General features: G+C 64.5%; 1 protein-coding gene across 10 annotated transcripts in view; it reads right to left on the reverse strand.

The window, feature by feature from the left end:
* Positions 1 to 14,391, reverse strand: part of CARD11 (caspase recruitment domain family member 11) — a 139,211-nt gene that overhangs the window by 12,579 nt on the left and 112,241 nt on the right. For 9 of the 10 annotated variants that reach the window (XM_019820361.3, XM_045047409.1, XM_023246227.2 and 6 more), the window contains 11 exons: positions 13,924 to 14,100; positions 12,992 to 13,043; positions 11,537 to 11,619; positions 10,386 to 10,486; positions 9,416 to 9,468; positions 7,679 to 7,811; positions 6,897 to 7,098; positions 6,400 to 6,526; positions 1,995 to 2,235; positions 1,305 to 1,401; positions 834 to 929 (listed from right to left, as the gene is read on the reverse strand). In XM_019820361.3, coding sequence (XP_019675920.2) covers positions 834 to 929; positions 1,305 to 1,401; positions 1,995 to 2,235; positions 6,400 to 6,526; positions 6,897 to 7,098; positions 7,679 to 7,811; positions 9,416 to 9,468; positions 10,386 to 10,486; positions 11,537 to 11,619; positions 12,992 to 13,043; positions 13,924 to 14,100 — 1,362 coding nt within the window. The remainder of the gene's footprint in view (positions 1 to 833; positions 930 to 1,304; positions 1,402 to 1,994; positions 2,236 to 6,399; positions 6,527 to 6,896; positions 7,099 to 7,678; positions 7,812 to 9,415; positions 9,469 to 10,385; positions 10,487 to 11,536; positions 11,620 to 12,991; positions 13,044 to 13,923; positions 14,101 to 14,391) is intronic. The other variant, XM_023246226.2, reaches the window with a different exon arrangement.

A 14,391-nucleotide genomic window follows, 5' to 3' on the forward strand; every position in this document is an offset into this window, starting at 1 on the left:
TCAGGAGGAGCTCAGATTCGCTAGGGTTCCCTTCCACCTCCGTATCTTTCTGGCACCTGTCTGCATCTCCCTGGTTTCTGGGCCATGCCGTGAACCACTCCTCTGGGTTTCCTATGTCCCAACAGCAGGATGGCTCAGTGGAGTGTGGCACACCAACTCCACGGGGGCCCGATTAGCAAAGTACCAACACAGAAACGTCCTCGAGGGACCGCACCTTAACGTGACTCACTTAGCTCTGCACAGAACGCTTACTGCATTTATGTGAAATTTCTTCCGAAGACAGCACCTACTAGGCTAATCAGTGTTCCTTATATAACGGTTCATGCAAAATAAAAAAAACTCATTATAGAATTAAGTACAAGCGATAAATTTTTTCTGGTCCCAAAGAGCTACGATGTGTCCATGGTCAGATAAGATTTAAAGAATCTGTACGCTTTCTCTTTTCTCCTCGGCTGCCAGGATGCTCAGAGATACGTTTAACGCTCAGTCTGAGGGACTACACTGACCCGGACACTTGCGACGTTTGTTTTCTTCTCTTGATATACCGTTTCTGATTTTTTTCTAATAGCTAACTTGTTTAAATTCTTTTAGCCATAGGTCTTCAAGTCTTTTACGAAAGTGGGACTGCTTCCAACAGGTGTACAGACTGTCTCCCGACCTGTCACCGTGAGGATCAAACGGGACGGGAGGTGGGAGGTGCTGTGAAAAGTTGCAGGTGGTGCACAAACACCAAGCACTGATATTCCGAAAGAGTCTTCTCTTCCCAGCAGTGGCAGGGGGGAGCCCCGGCAAAACGTGACCGCAAAGTCAGTCGGCGCTCTGGACAACGTTACCTGGAGGAGTTGGCCGAAAAGGAAACTTGCCCGAGAGAGGCGGGGACTGACCCGGGGGTCACTGGTGGAAACCGGCTCTTCAGGCTGCAGGGTGTTCTGAAATCAGGTATCAATCGGTCAGATGCGCTGGGCTCGGCAGGACGCGTGAGCCCAGGAAGGCTGCCGAGAACCAGAGACACGTCCTCAAGCCCCCTCTGTGCCAGACGTGGAATCGAAGCATTCCAGACGGGGAACGAGCTTGGAGGGTAAGAGGAGCCCCGAGACTCGTTCCGGCAGAGGCCAGAGACACAGAGGAAACGCTGTCCTGCCACCCAGATTGGGGAGGTCCCTGAGGGCGGGGCCCCTTCTGGGGGGACCATCCCATTCCCGAGGAACCAAGTCCCTGACGACGTCAGCGGCTCTCATTCGTGAGCCGTCCGGAAACGAGCCTGGGGGCTGGTGCGAGGCTGGCAGGGCTGTGGGGTGACCTACCCGGAGCGCCCTCAGGGTGTGGTGCGTGGGGTCCGCCTCCTCTCGGCTGCCCCTGTGCATCAGGCGCTGCAGCTTGACCAGGAGGAGCTGCTGGGCTCTGGGGAGACGGGAGGGGAGGGCAGACCCTCAGGGCAGGGCCTGGGGAAGCCGGCGCCAGCCTGCCCCTGTGCCTCCCAGCAGGGTCGGGGGCGGAGGAGGGGGTGCTCCCCCAGGGAGGACATGAAACCCGGCCGCTGGTCTCGAATCCTGCAGCCAGTGCTGGCTGTGGCAAAGTCACTCCCCTGAGCCTCGGTTTCCTCATCTGTACACCCGGGCTGCTGATGCTGACCTCACGGGGCCGGCCTGAGCGGAACGCGCTTCCCGGGAGCCTGCGCGCCTAGCCAGAGGAAGGCTGACGCCCCACTGCTACGTGATTACGGAAGGATGTCAGGGAGGTGACCCACGGACAAGCAGTGAGCAGCAAAGGGGCGTAAAACCGAGAGCCCAGTTTTCTACAGATGACTGGGAGAGGTGCCCTGGGCATTAGGGAAGCAACAGGGTTTAAGGGAGCAACATCCCTGGGGAGGCAGGGGAGGCTTCCAGGAGGAGGAGGAAACAGGCGGGCCTCAGTGGCCACAGGCGGAGTCCCCCTGGGGGCCCCTCTGCTGGGCAGTAGCCCCCCCCCCGCCCTGGCGCCGGCCCGGGCCTCACCGGCTGTAGCTGGGTATGGTGCCCACGTCGAGGTCATGGTCCGTGAAAGGGTCGACCCTCGCGCACAGCCACTCGTGCCTGTCCTGGTACATGGTGTCCCGGACGTGCACGATGTCGTCGCACTTGAGCGACATGGTGCAGGCGTCCAGCTGGCTGGAGATGTTCAGGTTCAGCCGGACGTAGAACGAGTCCCCGGACGTGACCAGGCCCTCCTCCATGTCCTTCAGCAGCTTCCGGTACCCTGTGGGGGCACACAAGGCGAAGGGGATGCGGCCGGGGGTCGCGGGGGCCTCCCGCCGCCAAGCGCCTCGGGCCGCAAATCCACCCGTCGCCGCCCACAGAGGACACGCCCCTATGGTGCGTCCCCCTCAGAGCTGCGGGGACTCCCCGCGATGAGCGAGGTGTCCTTCGTGGCTTTCTCTCTTTGTCTTGGCTGTCAGAGAGCTCAGAGCTAGGTTTTGTGCTAGGGTGCAAACAACCCGGGGTCTCCGCTACCGCGAACGAATCCGGGGTCTCCGCTACCGCGCACGGATCTGGGGTCTCCTATAGAGTGAACTAATCGGAGGCTTCTGCTACAACGAACAGATCTGCAATCTCCACTGCAGCGAACAGATCTAGGGTCTCCGCTACAACGAAGCAATCGGGTGGGGGAGGGGGGGTGTCTACTAGAGCGAACGGATCCGGGGTCTCTGCTACATTGAACAAATCCGGGGTCTCCTATAGAGTGAACTAATCGCAGGTTTCTGCTACAACGAACGGATCTGCAATCTCCGCTACAGCGAACAGATCTAGGGTCTCCGCTACAACGAAGCAATCGGGTGGGGGAGGGTGGTGTCTACTAGAGTGAACGTATCCAGGGTCTCCGTTACAGCAAATGGATCCGGAATCTCCGCCACCGCGAGCGAATCCGGGTTCTCTGCTAATGCGAATGTATCCGGGGTCTCCGCTACCGCGCACGGATCCAGGGTCTCCTATAGAGTGAACTAATCGAGGTTTCTGCTACAACGAACGGATCTGCAATCTCCACTACAGCGAACAGATCTGGGATCTCCGCTACAATGAAGCAATCGGGTTGGGGAGGGGGGTGTCTACTAGAGCGAAGGTATCCGGGGTCTCCGTTATAGCAAATGGATCCCCGATCTCTGCTACCGCGAACGAATCCGGAATCTCTGCTACCGCGAACAAATCCGGTGTCTCCTATAGAGTGAACTAATCGAGGTTTCTTCTACAACGCACGGATCTGCAATCTCCACTACAGCGAACAGATCTAGAGTCTCCGCTACAACGAAGCAATCGGGTGGTGGTGGTGGGGGGGTCTTCTAGAGGGAACGAATCCGGGGTCTCCACCAGCGTGAACGAGTCCGGGGTCTCCGCTACAACTGCTACACCTGCCCCCACCACCGTGGTGGTTTTTTGCTTTGACTCTGGCAGGACTGCGCGCAGCAAACCTCATCCTTCTTAAGCGCTGTGCCTGATGAGCTCTCACGGCCCCTTGGTCAACACCGGTCTCCGGGGACCGCCATCCCGCCTGCCGTCACCAGGGCCGAGCTGTGCCTGGCTCACGGAAACGGAGGCACAGGCCCTGACTTTCGCGTCTGGCTTCCGCAGCTCGGCCTCGTGTCTCTGACCCTCGTCGTGACGCTGCCACGTGGCGCCTCCACCCGGTGTCCCTTCTCTGGCGGGCGCATCTGTGCCGTTTGAAGGTTTCGGCTCTGAGGGCTCACTCTGCTGCGAACGCTCTCCCACGGACCTCTGGTGGCCCGTGCCCTCGTCTCCCTGGCTCTACTCCCAGAGCTGGGACTATTGGGTCCTTGGTCATCCACACATTTAACTTTCGTGGACACTGCCCAGAGGTGTTAGCACACGGCTGGGCCATGGCACCTTGTCGTTTTAACCTTATTCGACATCACGGTCCTTCAGCGTAAGTTTTTACAAATCCCGTTGGAGGATGCAGGGCATATGCTACAAACACAATAAATGCAGCAGACCGAACGCCTGTAACATAAATCCCGAACCTAAACCGCCAATCAGCCCCACACACACGGAGCCGCACAACACAGTGGAAGCTAAAACCGCCCTAACAGTCAGGCCCAGGACGTCCATGCCACACGCACCAGGGAGGCCTGAACCAACGGGGCTGTCTGATCAACGTTCAGGGAGAAACGGGGGATCCCTGGTCGGGTCCTTCCCACTCCCCTGGGGGGGGGTTAAGGCCCATCGCTGGCTGAGCTCTCTGCCCCCTCGAATAAAGGCCCTACAAATGGGACCCTGAGAGGCGGGACCTTCCCTGCACTGAATTCGGACCACAGGACTACACCTCTGGGGGGCACTGCTGGCCAGCGAGCTGCCTGGAGACTTTCTGTGGGCTAGGAAACCAGGCTGGGAAGAGGGGAGGAGCCTGCTCCTGTGAGGAGGAGGAGGAGGAGGAGGGGGAGGAGGAGAGGGAAGAAGAAGAGGAGGAGGAGGAGGAAGAGGAGGAGGAGGAGGAAGAGGAGGAAGGAGGGGGAGGACGAAGGGGAGGCAGAGTAGAAGGGGGAAGAGGAGGGGGGAGGAGGAAGAAGGGAAGGAGGGAGGATGGAGGAGAAAAGGAGGAAAGGGAGGAGGGGGGAGGAGAGGGAGGAGGGGGGGAGGAGAGGGAGGAAGGGAGGGGGAGAAGAGGGGGAGGGGGAAGAGGAGGGAGAAGAGTGAGGGAGGGAGGGGGAAAATAGGGGGATAGGAGAGAAGAGGGGGAGGGGGGAGAAGAGGGGGAGTGGGGAAAGGAAGGGGAAGGAGAAGGAGGGGGGAGGGGGAGAAGGAGGGGGAGGAGGGGGAGGAGGAAGGAAAGGGGGAGGAGGAAGGAAAGGGGGAGAAGGAAGGGGACGGGGGAAGAGGAAGAAGAGGAGGAAGGGGAGACAGGAGGAGGGGAGGGAGGAGCAGGGAGAAGAGGAGGAGGAAGGGGAGGAGGGGGAGGAGGAAGGGGAGGAAGAAGGAGAGGAGGGGAGGAGGAAGAAGGGGAGGAGGGGAGGAAGGAGGGGAGGAGGGGAGGAAGGAGGGGAGGAGGGAGGGGGGAGGGGAGGAGGGGAGGGGGGAGGGGAGGAGGGGAGGGGGGAGGGGAGGAGGGGAGGAGGGAGGGGAGGAGGGGAGGAGGGAGGGGAGGAGGGGAGGAGGGAGGGGAGGAGGGGAGGAGGGAGGGGAGGAGGGGAGGAGGGAGGGGAGGAGGGGAGGAGGGAGGGGAGGAGGAAGGGGAGGAGGGGAGAAGGGGAGGGGAGGGGAGGAGGGGAGGGGAGGGGAGGGGAGGAGGGGAGGAGGAAGAGGAGGGGGAGGAGGAGGGGGAGGGGGAGGGGGAGGGGGAGGAGGAGGGGGAGGAGGGGGAGGAGGGGGAGGAGGAGGGGGAGGAGGGGGGAAGGGGAGGAGGAGGGGGAGGAGGGGGAGGAGGGGGAGGAGGAGGGGGAGGAGGGGGAGGAGGGGGAGGAGGAGGGGGAGGAGGGGGGAGGGGGAGGAGGAGGGGGAGGAGGGGGGAGGGGGAGGAGGAGGGGGAGGAGGGGGGGAGGGGGAGGAGGAGGGGGAGGAGGAGGGGAGGAGGGGAGGAGGAAGGGGAGGAGGGGGAGTAGGAAAAGGAAGAGGGGGAGGAGGACGAGGGGAGAAGAGGGAGGGAGGGGGAGGCTGGGCCCGTGTGTGGGGACAGAGCATCATCACCTTCCGCCGCCCGGCGGACTGGGCATGCCGGGAAGGAGAGCGGGCTAGCAGGCGGCAGCGGGGAGCGGCTAGAAAGTGGCTATTTACGCTCTGTTGAAACATTCATGAGCCCCAGGGCTTGAAAATAAGATCCAGCTGCAGAGATCATGACGCGGGGAGAAACCCGGAGGTGGAGCAGGCGACTCAGACTTTGGGAAACAGAAAAGCCTAGCGCTCACTGCCCAGGAGTCGAGGCCGCGAAAGAGGAGCCTCAACGAAAGTGCCGCTGGGGCCAGAAGCCGGGGGGGGGGGGGGGGGGGCTTCTGGAGGCATCCCGGAGCCACGACCACGGGGCCGAAGGCGTGGTCCAAGCTGTGGCTCCGTGGACCTGCTGGTGCCAGAGGAGCCAGCCCGGAGTCCCTGCCCGTGTCGGGGGCCGGGACGTGAGCAGGGAGAGGGGTGAGCCAGGCCGGGCAGGGAGGGCCGCCCCCCCTGCCCCGCCTCTCCCGCCCAGCCCGGCAGTGTGCGTGCGAGTGGCCCGGCTCGCCACCTGCAGCCAGGTGTGGCGGGACAGGTGTGTGCTCACCGGCACTCACATCCGTCGCCCTTCCCTGCCTGCTGCCCCTGATGGGGCCGGGACGGCGGGCTCCTCCCACTGAAAAGGTGAGCAAGTGGAGGGCGCCCCTCCAGGACCCACAGCGTCTGGCATTCCGCCGGCGTGGCCGAGCGCGGGTGAGTCCCGCGGCCTTACCTTCCTGGTTGACTTTGTAGTGCAGTGTGACAGGGCCACTGCACCTCTGGATGGTCCAGTGCACCTCCTCCTTCGTGCACGTTTCCAAGGGGACGCTCTGCCTCTCCCCTTTGATGTAGCCTTCCAACTAGACGTCAAAGACACGCTGTTCTCCTCGGCTCCGTGGGCGGGCAGAGCTGCAGGGGGGAGGCTGCCCCACAGGGAGGCCGAAGCACCCTCCCAAACAGCGACCGGCCCGGTGTCGCTCGGAGCAAAGGCAGCACCCCGCTTAAGCTCGTGTGCCTCCCCGCGTGCGGGCGTGTGTGTGCAAGCGTGTGCGCACGGGCTCCAGAAACACGAGTGAGGGCCTTCCGACGGGAGGGGCCCCGGCCCTGCCGCCCTCTGGATCCCCCCGCGCAACTCGGGCGTGGGGGTGCCCTCGGTCAGCACCTGTGCAGCAGAAGCGGGGAAGGTCACGGGCACCCCGGCTGTGCGGCCACTGCCCCCTGGTCCCTCACCCCCAGCAGCTGGTGGCCCTCGTGGAGGCCCGCCTTCTCGGCCGGGGAGCCCGGCTTGACCGCGTGGATGAAGCTCCCCCGGGCGTTGCCCCCGAGCAGGGTGAGCTGTGAGGCGAGGCTGTCGCCGTTCAGCATGGCGTGCTGCGTGGAGGGCCCGGAGCCCCGCACGTGCCCCACCGACGTGACAGACGGCCGGAAGGGTCTGCGACGGGGAAAGAAACTGGTGAGAGCGTGGCGGTCGGGACGCGTGTACTTGGCCCAGCCGGAGGGCAGGCTCCCGTGGCAGGTGGCAGGGAGCTGAGGTGAGGGAGTGCAGCCAGCTCCTGCTGGGGGGGCACGCGGGGAGCGGAGCCGACCCCCGACCGACCGGCTGCAGCGGCCACATAGAGCTTACTGAGCCACCTGAGGTCGCGGGCACATGGGGCCACTGCAGGGAGGGGCCGGGCTGATGAGGGCAGTGGCCCACTCTTCTCCTTCTGAACACCAGCCCAGCGGGCTGCTGTGTCTCAGGTGGGGCGGGGACCTGGGGGGCTCAGAGTGTTGCTCCCTGGCCTCTCCCACGCCGTGTGGCCCCGGGCAAGCCCCTTCGTCGCTGGGCCTGATGGGGGGGAGCTCGGGGGGGAGTGGTTTCTGGCTCTAGGACACTAGGGTTCCTGGACTCTGGTTCTAGAACACAGGTGAAGTGGATGAGCCCTTTCTGGGGACCCTAGCGGGTGAGTGGCCTTTACCCGCCGCCCCTACCGCCAACTCCTGCTCCCCCTCCCCCATGACCTTCCCGGTACCTTTCTAGAGAGAACTTCCTAAACATGAGGTTGACTTGCTCTAGGTCGTAGGCGTCCAGGCCCTCGGACTGGTGGGAGGAGGAAGAGGAGTGGACGGACGAGGGGCCGTAGGAGCAGTGCTCGTGACTGTCGTCTGCAAAGGAGCCAGCGCACGTGAGGACGCTCCTCCCGGCCTCCCTCCCAGAAATTCTCCAGCTGGGCCAGGACGCCTGCACAAGGCGCTGCATGGAACGTTCTTCCACAGAGCAATCCCCCTGCCTCCGGCTTGTGAACTGGTCTCCGTATTCTCATGTCGGGGCCACCCCGGGTCTTACCATCCCATCTACCCCTTGGAGGCCTGTGGGCCGGGGATGGGGCCCGAAGGGCAGAGTCTGGACCCAGTGCGGAAACCCCTCTTCCCAACTCAGTGGGGCTGGGGCTGGAGGACTGGGCGGGGGAAGACGCCCAGCCCCACTGGGCCGCAGCACCGGGAGGGGGGGGGGGAGGCGCAAAGCCGGCTCCGGGCTGATAACAAAGGCCTCTCCGCAAAGAGAATTTGTCCTGACGCTGCAGAATGCCTTGGACGGCTGCCCAGAATTCCAGCTCCCCCCTTCCCAAACTCCTTCACTTCTTCTCATCACCCAGCCTCTGTTAGGTGCTAACCTCCCTTTAACACTTGATGGCTCCTGATGGTCTCCAGTCAGGGAGAGGGGCTAATCCTTCACTGTATCTGCTGGCAGCCTGAGCTGCTGACGGGTGGAGGCAGGGTGGGGGGACCCGGGGCACGAGAGGGGGCTGGCAGGCCACCCCCGGAGGAGTCTGGGCCAGACTCAGGAGGAGCGGGGGGACTGCCGTCTCCGGGAGGCTCCTCTCCTGCTCCTGTCTTCTGCCCGCACGGTCCACTGGCTTGCAGCTGTTCCACCCGGGTGTCGGCCAGGGCAGGGACCCAGGGGCAGGAGTCTCTGTGTCCCGTGCACCAGGCGTGGTGAGGCACAGGGGCTCAGCGTGGGCTCAGCTGAACCAGACGCCCTGGTTGTAAGGGGCCGTGCTCCCGGGGGACCCAACCCTCCTTCCCGGCTCTCTGCGTGGTCTAGGCCGAAGGAACAACCCCTCCACCACACCGCCTCTGCCGGGGGGCCGTTTCAGGGTCGCCACGGACCCTCAGTCTCCCCGCGGCTCGGCTGCCCCCGCCTCTGGTGTCAGGGGAGGACAAATGACTCCCAACTGCTGCCCCACCTCACTTCCCGCCCCCTCCCCACTGCCGCCCCTCGTCTCGTTGGGGTCGGTTGGCAGCTTCACACGGATTTCTGAGGCCGTCTCTCCTGCCTCCCGCCCACCCCCTTCCGCGTTCCTCGAGCTCTCCACGGCTCCGTTCCTTCATCTGCAAGACGAGGGGGACAGTAGCCTTTCTGCAAATGGGCGTTGCCGGTTGGACTCTCTTGAAGCACCCACAACTGACGGACTCTGGGCTCAGCCGCTGTGCGGCCCCGCTGCCTCCGGAGCAAGTTCAGGCGCGGCAGGCCGCCCCACCCCCAACCCGGACAGGAAGCTCCCCAGGGACGGAGGCCTGGCCCCCTGGGCACAGACAGGACGCACCGCCCTCTTGGAAGCCACGCTACGCGCGTTTCTGAGGACCGATGAGGTGCAGGGCCCCAGCCGGAGCTGGAGGGTCGGGGGCGTGGGCAACGTGGCCCTGCTCCGGCCAGACAGCAGGTGGCCGCCATGCCTCTGTGCCTCTAAGGTCTGTCAGGTACCTACCATCAAAGTCCAAGGCGTCGAACCCGCCACTCTCGTTGTCGTCTTCCACGGTGCTGCAAGACACAAGGGAGGGACAGGGGGCGCGTGTGTGTGGGAGCTCTCCAGTGGTCGAGGGAGGGGGAAGGTTCTAGAATGTTCTGACTTTCCGAGAGGCCTTGGTTTTGAGAGGGCAGCGTGGGCAGGAGGGGAAGGTCAGCAGGTGCGCGGAGGGCTGGACGCTCTGCTGGAGGCCAGGGTGTCCCAGGCAGCCAGCGGAGGCCACAGCAGGTGAACCCGTGAAGGAGGAGGCCCGTGAAGGGCAGGTGAACAGTCTCCAACAGCCCCACCTGCTGCTTCCCAGTCATGCTCTCGTTCCTCACACAGAAGGCTGAACATCTGCTCGTGCAATGGGCCTCGAGAGCCGACCGTGCCCTTTGACATGATGGGCTAGGACAGGAGCAAGGGCGCTCCGGGAGGTCCGAGCTCCCCCGTGTGTGGTCCCCGCCACAGGGTAACGAGGCCCAGACCAGGCCGCTGGCAGGGCCGCGGATGTGGATCCCAGCCCGCAGGCCGCTCTGTGCTGTCAGCCCTTCTGGAACCACCCCCCCCCCCCACCCCGCCCAGCGATCTCTGACTCGGAGCCCACGATGTCAAACATCCACTGCCTGGGAGCATCTGAGTGCCCAGGCAGGCCTCCAGGGTAGTCTTCTCAGCTGGGGACAGGAGGAGCGGTGGGGAAAGGGGAGGGGAGGTGGGAAAGGGGAGGCTGTTTGTGGGGTCTACCGCTCTTGGGCAGAAAGAGTACCCCCCACCCCCCTCGCTGTGGGGCCACGGCATAGGTGACCCTGGAAAAGCCACAGGCCTCCTCGGAGCCTCAGCCTTCTCATCTGTAAAGTGGGTGGCATCCTGTCTGCCTTCCCAGGTTGGGTCAGGGGCCGCTGAGTGAGAGACTGGGGGGGGGCACGTCTCCCTCCTCCCTCCTAGCACCCACCTCCGGTGAGGTGCGTCTTCCTTATAGCGCCTGACAATAGAGTCGTTTCCGGGGGGCTCAGCGGTGATTGACATGATGCTGGAGCGGCTCCGGTGGGGCTGCTGCAAAACACGCGGGTGCGCTCTGGGGAGCCGGGCGCTTACACGCCCCTGCCTCCGCGCGACAATATCACATACGTGGGGACTAAACCTAACGACTGCGTCCCCGCCCCCGATGTGGGCAGGCAGGCCGGCGAGGCTGGTTCTCAGCAGTGACCTTGGCCAGAGAAGGCTTGTGCCCAGCCCCGGGGTGGCCGCAGCCCAAGCTCGGTGCACAGCTGCTCGCACATCTGCTTGCCTCGGGCAGGGGCAGGGAGGGCGCAGGCGGGAGTCCGCCGTGGCTGGGTGGGGGGAACAGGCTGAGCTCCACGGCCCCCCAGGCTGCACCAGCCTTGGGCACCGACTCTGGAGAGGCAGACCCTCTGGGGCATTTCGCTGGTGGCAGCAACAGATGTCCCCGGGCGGCATGGCCGCTGGAGGGTGACCCTTTGAAACAGGCCTGCTGGCTCCTGGCAAGGGCTGCCTCCGATAAGAGCCTCGGATTTGGCCCCCCAGAGTTGCAGCGAGACAGGAGCCATTCGTTATCAAACCCCTGCATCCCCCAGGGCCCGATTCTGGAAGCTGAGCTGACAAGCTTCCCGGGGCTTCCCCTCCAGGGCTAGAATTTCTAATCCCACGCCTTCTGCTGCCTGCCTGTGGGGAGTGACACCGGATGCAGGGCGGGGGACCCTGCCAGGCAGGCGGGGGCGGGGGTGGGGTGAGGGGGAGCCTGCGGTCCCAGCTGCTGGGCTGCCCGAGGTGCCAGGGGCCCAGGACCTGCAGGAGAATTTTCTGCCTCTGCCTGTGCAATCCTAGGGCTCCTCAAAGGCCCATCCCTTCCTCCCGCCAAGTGTTAAATTGGGAAAGCAGGCGGCAAGAAGGTGTAAATACATCCTGAGGCTGTGGAAGCATCCTTAAATAAACAAAAGGAGGGCTGGGGCTGCAGCCCCAGAATGACTCCACTTGCTGGCTTTAGGAGGGTGCAGAGAGGAAGGGGGGGCCAGGCTTGCTGGGGCAGACGAAGGGGGGGGCGGGTTCTGAGCCAGAAGGGGGTGTGCTGGGGACCCCGCTTACCATCTTGGAGAACGAGGTGGTGATGGGCAGGGATCTGGAGGAACTGGGGCTCGCGTCAGTGCCTTCTTCCTCATGGCCTCGCCCTGTCCTCGCAGAAGCAGGAGGCAAAGGGGCAGGGAAGAGGGGCTGAGATCCCCACGGGCAACGAGCACCCGGGGGCTGTCCCGGCCGGGCGGCCTGTCCTCTGAGGGATGGCGTGTGGCCGCCTCCTCCCTCCTGTGGTCCCCCCCAGCTGCAGGCTCCTGGAAGGGAATCTGGTCTTGCCGACCAGCGTGTCCAGCCCCAGCCGGGCCCAGGGTGGCCTCGCTCCAGGCTGGACCGTGTCCTCTGTCTCTGAGGACTCGGGCTGGGGCCCCAGCTGGCACTCTGTGGATCAGCGGACCACGTGTCTCCTGTAGAGCGCGAATGTCCCCGCCCCAGGACCTTGTCCTCGAAGCAGATCCCACCATCCCTACTAGACAGGCCGACTGGAGACTGGGGCCCATGGGGACTGAGCACGTCTCCTCCCCAGGAAGCCCCTGCCGCCCCTCCTGCGCCTTCAGGGGCTCCCTGGGGCTCTGTGCACACTTGTCTCAGCCCTTGCCTTGCTGCACAGCCTGTCAGTCACCCCACGTGCACGCACAGACACGTGTGCGCGCCTCCGTGTGGGAGCACCTTGGGACGAACCCACACCTCACGCTAAGCAGGGGCAAAGGCTTGGGAAGAGTCCAGAAGCTCTGTCACCCTGCCGCCTCCTTTCCCTTTTCTTGGGGCAAACACTTCTCTGTTCCTCCACAAGCCCCAGGCCCTTTACACCTCCCTTCTGATAAAGGAGGTTCTAGAGATACTTGGGCTGGCGATGGCAGGAGTGGATGGGCCTCCCCTGCCCCCCCCCCCCCCCCCCCCACCGCAGATCCCGGAGGGCTTGTTGCTCCCGCCCTGTCACCTTCTGCAGCCTTGTTCCCGGCACCCCCTGCTCTGAGCTCTAGAAGGGCAGCACGCCGGGCTCAACCCTGCCCCCGCTCCCCACTCTGTCCTGGGCGTCCTTCCAGAGGTTGTCTCTCTTCCTGATGATCTTTCTCCAGCCCTCCTCTGTCCCCCCTTTCTTGTGTGTCCGGAGTCCCTCTCCCCCTCCTCACTGGTGGCCCTGCCTCAGAGCCCAGGCTCACAGATGGACCCACAATGCCCGGCAGGGAGCCTGAAGCTGTGAGCAGAGCTACGAATTCCAGCTGAGGGATCAGGGGCTCCGGGCCGACCTCTGCGTGTGCGTGTGTGTGTGACAGACGTGACCTTTCTGTGTCTCAGCGCCCGCCCTCTCCCGTGACGATGGACGTGAGATACTACCGGACCCCCTCTCCCCGGGGTCCCCAGGCCTGTCCAGGCTGACTGCACACGACTGATGGCCACAATGGGGAAGACGGACCGGGAGAGGCAGAGGGACGGACAGACAGGAGAGGGGTCCGGGTGTGCACCAACCTTGGAAATCTGAGGCTCGCTTCAGGCTGATGGGGGATTTAGCTCTCTGCAGCTGCGACACGGAGGGGACAGAGGAGGACAGAGGGCACAAATCAAACAAGGTCCGGGACACGGGTCAGCGGACGGAGGGGCCAGAACAATGGAGAAGGCATGTGACGCCTGCCCCCCCCGGGGACGCGGCTGGTTCCAGGGCTGTCGGTGGCGGCGGGGGAGGCCCCGCACAACCGGGTACACGACGCAGGGGAATTTCAGGAAAGGACGAGGCTTTTGCCCCCGCCGGGCCCGTGGAGCTGGGGCCTTCCGGGGGGCCTGGCCTGTGCTGCTGGGCCCCTCCCGTGTGACACTATCTGGTCCCCACGCATCCCGCAAGGAGCGCTGAGCGGAGCAGACGGCTTCGCCGCCGTGGCAATCTCCACATAACGCTTACTTTGTTCCCTCTCCCTGACTTCTGCTACACTCGTGGGAGACGGGAGGGCTCGTGGGAGACGGGAGGGCTCGTAAAAACAGGATTCCCACCCACAGGGCTAGAACACGTGGAGTCCCATCGGGTCTGGGTCTACCAGACCTGCGTCCCCACCGGCCTATGGGACCCCCACCCCCCACCACACGGCCCCCACCCATGGCCCCCAGCCCAAGGCCCCCGCCCCTCAGCCCCCACCCCCATGGCCCCACGGCCCCCACCCCATCAGTCTGTGGGACCCCCACCCCGTAGCTCCCACCCCCACCCCACAGCCCCCAACCCCCAACTCAGGGCCCTCACGCCACAGCCCTCAGCCCCCCACCCCACAGTCCCCCACCCCTTGGCCCCCAGCACTCAATGTCCAAGCCCCACCCCGTGCTCCCACCCTGTAGCCCCCAACCCCATGTCCCCATCCCACGGGCCCCCCCCCCCCCCCCACGCTGTGCCCCCGTGCCCTTCCATGCGCCGGTACCTGGATGCCCTTCAGATTCATCCTGCGCTTGGGGGGATGACAGGGCAGGAAGTATCTGCTGTCTTCCGGTGACTCCTCCGAGGTTGACGAGTCGTCGGCTTCCTGACCGTTGGTCCTGGGGCTGGCGTCCCCGAAGTTCTGAGAGATGATGGCCACTGGCAGGTTCCTGGGCAGACTCTGGGGCAGGGGGAAGCCAGTGAGGCCCCAGCTTCAAACTCAGGACGGCCCGCTCTTCTTCTCCCTGGCCCCCACGACCCCTCGGTGCCCAGGCTCGGGGTTCCAGCCCCACCTGCTCCTCCTCACCAGCCTCCTGTCCCCGTCTCCCCATGGGGACGTCCCCCTAGCGGGTCTCTGCCCCTGGGGCCTGTGTGGCCTCCATACGTCCAGGTGCAGCCCGGGCCTGAGCTGCGAACACAGAACCCGCCGCCGACCGACGGAATGAGCCCAGAAGCAGCGCAGGCCCCCTCC

This window comes from Felis catus, chromosome E3 (genome assembly GCF_018350175.1).
Source record: "Felis catus isolate Fca126 chromosome E3, F.catus_Fca126_mat1.0, whole genome shotgun sequence".
Classification (NCBI taxonomy): Eukaryota; Metazoa; Chordata; class Mammalia; order Carnivora; family Felidae; genus Felis; species Felis catus.